Source organism: Ammodytes marinus (assembly GCF_949987685.1).
Source record: "Ammodytes marinus genome assembly, chromosome: 14".
In the NCBI taxonomy this organism is placed as follows: Eukaryota; Metazoa; Chordata; class Actinopteri; order Uranoscopiformes; family Ammodytidae; genus Ammodytes; species Ammodytes marinus.
The window spans coordinates 7,261,422-7,271,076 of record NC_137218.1 but is presented as its reverse complement, the minus strand read 5'-3'; the positions used below and the strand labels follow the sequence as shown (position 1 = coordinate 7,271,076).

General features: G+C 43.2%; 1 protein-coding gene across 1 annotated transcript in view; it reads left to right on the top strand.

Annotated features, from left to right (window-relative positions):
* The first annotated feature begins 298 nt into the window (after positions 1-298).
* galnt10 (UDP-N-acetyl-alpha-D-galactosamine:polypeptide N-acetylgalactosaminyltransferase 10 (GalNAc-T10)) overlaps positions 299-9,655 on the top strand; it is an 83,004-nt gene continuing 73,647 nt past the window's right edge. Inside the window, exon 1 of the mRNA XM_080041276.1 lies at positions 299-542. Coding sequence (XP_079897402.1) covers positions 396-542 — 147 coding nt within the window. The 5' untranslated portion in view covers positions 299-395. The remainder of the gene's footprint in view (positions 543-9,655) is intronic.

The window sequence follows — 9,655 nt, the reverse complement described above, 5'->3', positions numbered from 1 at the left end:
CTTTTCACGATTACTTTGGTTTTGCTTTGTTTTTGATATCTCTGTTTGTTTTATTTTGATGTGTAATCAAGGCTAGCGCATGTGGTTACACAATACAATAAAATACAATAGAGTGCAATACAATACAATACAATATAGAAGTCAGATCCCATTCAAACAATTAAACTCCTCACACACCCCCACAGGCCTACTAGGCCTACCCCCCCCCCCCTTGCTATTGCGGAAGCGAAGCGGTTCGCTCCCCCTAGCGGCAGAGCTCGCATCCCGCGGAGCGACACAGGAGAGCCGGTGTCCGTCCCCCAGTCAGAGTGAAAGTTGTCTCCGCTTGGTAAAACGGGGGAGTCGGGTCTCGCTAGTTTCCACCGCCGCTGCTTCACAGTCTTTCTCCCGGAGAGATGAGGCGGAAAGAGAAGAGGCTGCTGCAGTTCGCGGGGCTGCTCATAGCGGCTCTTCTTTTCCTCCCCAACGTCGGGCTGTGGTCTTTGTACCGGGACCGAGTGTTCGACAACTCGCCCGACGTAGTGGACATCCCTCCGGTACAGGTAAGGGGAAAGCTCAGCTACTGGTGGTGGTGGCCCTGTGTGGCTGACTGTGTGGGCTTCACTGCTGTCCGCCGCTTGGTGTTGGTTGTCTCGGCCGAGTCAAAGCGGTGACGTTATCCGCCAAAAAAAGAAAAGGCTCTGAAATGTTAGTTTAGTTTCTGTTGATTTGAAAGGCTGTTTGTGCTTCTGTGCTCGCCTCTACCATGTAGGCTACCTCCAACACCGTCACCAGTAGTTACAATCCCATACTGTGTGAGTGTGTGTGTGTGACGTGATTTAGGCTACAAAATGGACCTCCTTCCAGAACCGTGTCGGCTAGTGTCAGCATGGCAGGTCATTAGTTACAGCGACCAGGGTTTAAACCAGGTTTAAACGGAGAGCCACGTAGCAGAGCCGGAGCAGGGCGTCGCAGTAAAGTTACAATAACATGGACTTCAGGAAGTTGTGCAGCAATGTGAGACAGGCGGTGCTCGGTGCTGCGTTCACAAGATGACAGCTAGGCACAGAGAGCACAGTGGAAGGTGCAACACAGCAGGCTCAGTTCTCAGGGTTGTGAATTCACGTGGTCATTGGCTGACTTTTAAGAGCCAAGTGCATTTGTTATCATCACAGTAGGCTGTTTTATGGACCTAGACTGTGCCCTCTCTGGGTAATAATCTTATTTACTCATGAAAGTTTAAAGCCCCTATGTCTGGGATTGGTAGCATGTGTTATTAAAGGCATACGACTGCAAGTGATGTTTATTTGCTATGTCAATGAATTTGTTGGTTTCTTTTAGGATTACTCATAGGCCTAGGGCCTAGGCTTTATGAGGTGCCCATCTTAAAGGTGACGTCTTGAACTAATTTGTTAAAACAACAATAGAGTCAAAATGCCAGAAAACAGCAACAAATCCTCACATTGATTGAAATGGTGCACACATCAAAAGTTGAGCATATATATATTTTTTGCCTGAAACTACTTGTTGATTGTTCAAATTGACGACAATTTTCTGGCTCTTGATGAAATGGTTCCTCAATCAGTTCCAGGGTTTCCGCCACACAAGTTGTTAGGACTAGTGGCAATAGTTCTCCATGAGTTGGTGAAATTATGCTATTGCGAATATAGTGAACAACATTGTGATTTGCGATAAAATAAATAAAGGTACGCCCCCTTGAGGAATTCTGAGAAACTACAACAACAACACTGTCAGCTCATAAGCTTGGGAGCTCGGTGATCGCGCATGGATTTTATTCCTTCTGATTCTGATGTCAACAAGGTTTTCTCTTAGCAGTAGAATCAACAACTGAAACATTTCTTGGGCGCTTAATGGGACTTTTCTAAACTCCTGCGCCAGTGTCAGGGGGTGACACCAGTTTGTGAATGCTGCCATACTAAGAAATACAGAGAGAGTTGTGTGGAGCTGTTTGGCTCAAATAGCACCTATTATGCTTTTTCATCTTTTCTGACCTATAAATGTTGTTAACATGTCTTATAGTCAGGTTAAATGATACTAAAGTGTTTCCCGACAATCTACATAGTTTTTTGTGCGGTGATTCGTGTCAGGCTGCTCTATAGGAGTCATTAATAGAAAATTAGGACCAGAAAAGTAGTATAGTAGGAGATATTTAATCAATTTTGGGTCAACTTGTTTGGCGATGGCTTGAATGTAACCGACATTGATGATTTATGAAACGGTTATGCACTATAGCTGTAATGAAGTTCCATCTTGTGAAAGGGAATTTGTCTGAAAGAGGACAGAGTTGTTTTTGTACTGCAGGATAAAAGAGTATTGAAGGTTTTTTGGCATATCTTCACAAGGTCAGGGTTTTTGAAGGTCCAACCACTTACTTTTTTTATTTTGGCTTGAATTGACTCATCAATGCAAACATTTTTCAAATCAATTAATAAAGAGGCCTGGTTGTCTGTGCAGTTTCGTTTGGTGCACATGAATTCGGAAAACTCGCCAAAAACGACAGACCCTATTTGGCAGACAATATTCTCTGCTCTTGTTCAAATGAGGCAAACGTGCTCAATGGAGGCTTTCAGTTATAGCAGAGAGAGTTGTGTTCTTCCAGTAAACTTGCTCGACTGAAAAGATTCCAAGAAACTAAGTGAGAAGGACCAAGTGAAAGGAAAGTTCAGTTTTGATGTGTTGGGTACAGAAATGGCTATCACATGTCTCTCTTCAAAACAATAATGTATCGACTAGCTCTGTAAACAAGTATTCGTTATTATCAATTCATCACTTAGGCTGTACATGTTGACAAATCCCCATCATAAATCTACAGGGATGTTGATGTCCTATTGTTATCAGCAGCTCCAGCTAATTTGCGCGCTGCTTTGTGGGACACGATATAAGGCTGGCTTATTCTGCACAGATCTTCTCCGAGGATTACTTTTACTCAGCTCGAGGTTGGATTTGATTTCTTAAAATGACAAGAGACGTTATGAATGGGATTAAAGGGCATCTACAAGATTGGAAAACAAAGCCTCGTACACATTAGCAAACTGCATGATAGCGGCTGTAAAAACTCCGGAGCAGTTAGATAAGAGATGGATGGGCTGATTAACCTTCTCCAATAACAGAGGAACCTTTTTTTAAAGAAGAGTGCAACCAACTACATAGCAAAAACATTTAAATCTAGTTCAAGGAGCAGCTCATTCTCTGGTTAAAGGTGGAGTCAGCCATTCTGGAGAATATTGTCAATTATCTCCTCGCGATCACTGATATGTCTATTTATAAATCTGTTCCACACAGCCTAGGCTCGGTAAAATCAAATGTTAAACAAGGGATTGTAAACGAAGGGACAACTGGTGTTAGCAATATGCCAGTTTACAGAGCCTAGGCTAAGTATTAACACAGGATTATTTTTCAGCCCAAAAACTGTTCAGACATGTAGAGGATAGTGAGGATATATCGGCTGATTTTGATAAAAATTGCTTTTGACATCATTATTCTCCAGAATTGCTGACTCCATCTTTAAGTCAACCCTGACATCTTATTATCTAGTAATGCAAATATTTACAGTACCTGATGAAGGCGTAATTTCACCTCACTCATAAATCATATGGCTTTTGCAGCGTTAGATAAAGCCACTGCTCTTTTCCCCTGAAGGTCCAGCTGTATTTTTTTCCTGACCGCTTTTATTTTAGGCACGGAGGCTCTTGGGAACTGGCACATTATATCTTACATCACATCTGTCAACTTGCTGTCTGCTATACGCATGTACTTTTGCAGACTTGTCACTAGGGCTTTCGCAACTCGCTGATTGAACAAAACAGTAACAACCTCGATGTAGGCATGCTGCTAACATCCCTGACCTAAGCACAACCTCAGAGTGTCTTTTTCTCTCTGAGCGGTTGACCCCCCTTCTGCACTGCGCTAACACAACAACTGTATCCGAGACAGGGCCGCTGTATACGCTGTAAACATGTGCCATACCTAAATCATACAGCGCCTGAATGAGATTTTTCATACTGCTCCAGCAAACGAGAGGCTCCCCCCTAGAGCTTCCCCACCGTGACAGTGACAGAACGGTAATTTGCACTTTTCCCGTCTCTGATTAGGGATGCCTGTCGAAGCAAGGGGTGGCTCGGCTTCCACCTGCCTAGCTCCAGCAGCTCAGGTTAAGTGGAGGTGAGGGAAGATGAGAGCAGCGGTGGGTAGAATTAAAGAAAAAAAAAAAGTGAAAAAGCAGCAGTCTGACTTGCCTCCCCGCTGTGTCCGCCCAGCTAACCGTACTGTCTTGGATTGACTTGTCTGCGTGCATGTCAACACAAAAAGCCTGGCAGCCTTGTGGAAATGGATTTACACTAACTCCAAAAGCCTTCAGTTTCACCATCCAGGTTTAACAAGGTGGGCCAGGGAGTGGGGAAGGGGGTTACATCACCAAATCTGTAAGATCAGTTGAGACTTATATTGCCTCAACCGCCATGTTTCCACCTTGATGAATGGGGGTAGACCAGTGTTTTGATCAGGCAGAAGTCATCAGGAGGTCTCGCTGTCCAGATTTGCAGACACATTTTGACCTCAAACTAATGAACCAATTTCGGTTCAGTGTCTTTCTGTCATGTTTTAAAGTAGTTACTTAGTAGTTAGCATTTCCCAGGTTTCAAAGATGAAAACACATAATATCTTCCATTGTTTCTGTTTGTAGATCCTGTAGAACCCTGTTGAACCCTGGTGTATTTGCTGATTAGACTTCGGAAGTGGAGGTTTTCCTAAAAAGTTATTTGTGTAAGCTATTTTCCCCCCGAAAAAAAGTTGTCCGTAGTTTACTAACTTCTCACCTTGGGGGTTCTAGTCTACCACATAAGCTAAACTGCCACCAGTCACTGTAACACTTTCTTTAGCTGCTTTACTGTAAAATGATATCAGGAAAGGCAGTATATTCTGGCTTTTGCTGTGAAACAGTTGTAGATGGAAGGAAAAAAATATTGATGAGTCGAGAAAATGAGCTCAACTCAATCTGAACTGTTGAGGCGAGGTAGGCAATATTCAAGATAGCTATGCAAAAAACACTTTGAACTAAATCTCCACACACACACACACACACACACACACACACACACACACACACACACACACACACACACACACACACACACTGTATTTATATGATATGTGTGTATATTCCAAGGTCAAACTCCATTTTTGGGGCAACATGCCGGCGGTCCTGCATCTCACTAGCTGGATGTAATCAGCTCTGATAAAAGCCCAGAAGATAAAGTGTGCTCTTGAAAGGAAAGTTGGCTGAGATTCACAGCCCTGTCACAGGGAAAACGAGCATCATACTTGCTTCTGCCCACCGGCGGCTATACGTTTATGAGCCACACACTGTAGGCCGCATTACTGTTCATTCATCACTGCAGGACCTTGTGTGTTTCGCCTCTGACACGGGAACGGTATGCTCCCTGCCTCACACACACTGGGACACACACACTGGGACACACACACTGGGACACACACACACTGACACACACACACACACACACACACACACACACACACACACACACACACACACACACACACACACACACACACACACACACACACACACACACACACACACACTGGGACACACACACACCCACACAAATATCCGCTGCTTTTAGTGCCAGTAGAAGGTCAGACAGCGACAGTCTGGTCTTATTAATGAGTAAAGCTCAAAGTAAACAAGGACAGCTATGTAGAACATCTCAGGACAAGGAGAAATCCCAACTGGAAAATAATGGTGAGAAGAACATCTTTCTAATTACTCATTTATGCCTCCCAAGTCACACCACAGCTTGCCATGCAAATGATTCCTCTAAAAACAAACTGGTTTTCTGAATTTAATCCCCCCCCTCGGTGCTTCAGTCTGATTCTGAATTCCCTGGCTGTCTGCTGGTGATGTTTTCCCTCCCCACAGTCTCAATGCAAATCAGATCTGTTTGTGTGTGACCCTTCTGTCCTCCAGGGCTCCCACAGGCCCGACAAAAAAACCAAAACATTGAAAGTCTTGACATTTGTCCTTTTGAGGAAAACAAATAAACAAACCATTCATGCTTTATTCATTCACTCGACTGGTTTAAAAGCTTCTGAAGAACACATACTGACCATATGGCTGCCAGAGTCCTGAGAAATGATTGGGCCCAATTCAACCATTCATTGGAGAAATGTACTATATGTAGCCTATTGTATAATAATAAGAAAAGCTGATATCTGCAACTCTTCCTGGATGACACAAGTTGGCCACTTCCCATATTAATGTACTGCAACTCTGTGAATATGTGGTTTCTCCTCATATAGATGTACTGTATGTATGTGGTAATGAAGAGGTTGATATGTTACTCATCACTAACAACAGCTACATTGCAGAAAGTGGGCCAAACTAAACCATACAAATAAAGTCTTCAGTTTTTAAAGCCTCTGTGCAGTCGCCAAGACAAGACCCCATCACTGCTTTTCCTCAGCTGCAGTGTCGAGGCGGTTGTTTGACCCGCAGCCCCCTGTCGGTTTCCTCTACCGCTATTATGATAAACATTAAAGTTAGCTTAGCCCGTGGTTCTGTGAAGAATCGCTCCCTTTCTGCTCTATTGACACCGTGTGGGAGAGAGGGAATGATGTTTCATGCCAATAGCAAACAGTGATTTCAGAGCGCTCGGGAAAACCTAGAGGCTGCACCTACGGGAAGGCGTGAAGCTAAAGTGCAAAGAAACAAATTTAAATGGAATGGATTTAAGGCTGCCCTCGGAACACAGCTCCCGTGGATTGCAGCGCGTGTGCACGAGGATTTGAAGCCAAGCCGAGTCTCCTCGAGGCACACTTTGGAAAATGGGAGTCATTTCAGGCTGCAGTGAATTTCCTGCAAACAAGTGGGACATGGGGGGCTCTCGGCAATTAAGGAAATCACATCAGCTCTGTGAATCCTGTGAGGTTAAGAGCAACAAGATAGGCTGTGAGAGCAGGATTAAGGCCATTTAACATGGTTTATGTTAACACTTTTGAGAGTTCATTAGTTTATTACAATGCAGCGCTATATGCTTAGTTTTTGTTAAAACATTGTCTCATCAATGTGTGGATGACCTCTTAATTTTGGGTATAGTTACTCAAATTGTCTAATACTCTTTAGTTTTCTAAGATACATAAATAAACTCATGTCGAGAATGAGAATCACAGTGAGATTTCCTAGAGATAGAAAAAGTCACGCAGCTCCAGGGTTTTGTGATGAAGGGACAAGCTGTTAACATCAGGACCTGATGCAGTCTCACTGAGCTGAGGGGCCTCACCGTGCTGCCAGACTGGGAAATGAGATTTTACCTCTAATGTGTTAAGCCTTCTGGAAATGTGGGGAGACTGAGGGACGAAAGTAATTTGCAAAGACAAGTGGAGTGCAGATTTAAGTCGTTGCACTTCATCACTCCGAGCCGAGAAAGCGAGAAATGGAGGTATAGGGAGGGAGGGCGATGAAACGGGAAAAAAACATGAGTGAGCGCCGGGTAAAAGAAGTGTTTGTTCACAGGCCGACTTTTGTTGGAGAGCGTTTCCTCCCTGGGTCCCTCACACAAGGCAGACGTTGACTCGCTGCTGGCCTCGGCACCGACTGAGCGTGTGCAGAAGCTGCTCTGTATGCCTGTCAGGGATCTGCTGCCCCAGATCAGAGCAGAGAGAAGCCACAATGAGGGACAGGTGCAGCAGGCAGCCTGTGGATATGGAGCAGGGGAATCAGGCCTTTTAATTACAGCCCACGTGGGTAATGGAGAGATGCATATTTTTTTCTCCATGTTCAGATGATTAAACTAATCCCTGGATGCCAATTTAAGGCCAGCTCTTTGGTGCTGAAGCCTCCCAGAGTATAGGATGCACTCTATAATGCGTCATGTTTCAGACACACACCTGGGGTCATTCCTGGGCTACAGACCAAATCTGTGTGAGAACAAACTCTGAAACCAGGTTCAGTCAGTCGGAAACTGTGCTGGAGCTTAGAGATACAAAGTGGAGTTTACACCCCAATCTGAATTCCATTTCAAATGTTTGTTATTAAAAATTATCTCCTGACTGTAGATTTATTTATTTATATACATTTAACGCTACTACAGGTTTTTGTTATTGGTTTTAAAGGTGCAATCCACTGATTTGATACACAAAAAGGTACTAGTCAAACTGTGAAAGCTATACTGTAATGTCTCTTACTGTATAAGAGCTTTCTTAAGTCTGATGAATTAACTCCCCTGGTGATGCCTTTCGGATTTGGCTAGAGACTGGATTTTGTTTTTGCTGAAACATTTACATTTCACACAGATCCTCAAAGTAACTATCTTGTGCCCAAACAACTATTTATGTTGTAGATACCGTTCTATTACCGTGAGCCACTATCTGTGTTTGCTAGCTGTGCTGTTCAGAACACTGACCCTTGTACTCCTCATTATCTGCCCATGGTAATCTTGATGAGGTCGCAATTAAAGGTCTCTCTCATCAGATGCATTTCTGAACTGTAAAATGTTCCTGATTTACTCTGACCATTTAACTGAGAACATGTTATTAACTTGTGGCTGATACATTGACCCTATCTCTTATTCTTCTTTGTGGTCAGTATAATTGTTGGTTGGGGGGATGTGTTTTTTTTCCTATACTTCACCATATACCTACAGTCATATGAAAAAGTTTGGGAACCCCTCTCAGCCGGCATTATAATTGACTCTGCTTTCACAAAAAAAAATATAAAAGTGGTATGTCTTTAATTTACCAGGAACAGCTAAGTACTGGGATGTTTTCCAAACTAAGATTTTTTGAAAAGCAGTATTTGGTTGTATGAAATAAAATAAAATGTGAAAAACTGGCTGTGCAAAAATATGGGTACCCTTGTGGTTTTGTTGATTTTAATGCCTGTAACAGCATGTAAAACTGATGAATTTAAACACAAAGTTGGTTGGATTATGTTGTTAAGCCTTGAACCTCATAGAAATGTCTGTTTAATCATGAGAACATGTATTTTAGGTGCCTAAATGCAAGTTGCACTTCTCTTTGACTCTCTGCTGAAGTGAGACAGAATGGGATCATCACAACTGCTCCCAAAAGATCTTGAAAACTAAGATTATTCATTATCATGGTTTAGGGGAAGGCTACAAGAAGCTTTCCCAAAGGTTTCAATTGTCAATTTCTACTGTAAGGAACGTTGTCAGGGAATGGAAGGACACAGGCACAGTTGCAGTTAAACCCAGGTCTAGCAGACCAAGAAAAGTACAAGAGCGGCATATGCGGCGGATTGTGAGAATGGTTGCACACAACCCAAAGATCACCTCCAAAGACCTGCAAGAACATCTGGCTGCAGATTGTGTATCTGTACATGGTTCAACAATTCAGTGCAATTTGCACCAAAACATCTGTATGGCCGGGTGATGAGAAGGAAGCCCTTTCTGCGCCCACGCCACAGATACAGTTGCATGGAGTATGCAAAAGCTCATTTAGACAAGCCAGATTCATATTGGAAGAAAATGCTTTGGACTGATGAGACAAAAATTAAGTTATTTGGTCTTTATAAAAAGCAGATGTTTTGGTGCAAATTGCGCTGAATTGTTGAACGATGTACAGATACACAATCTGCAGCCAGATGTTCTTGCAGGTCTTTGGAGGTGATCTGTGGGTT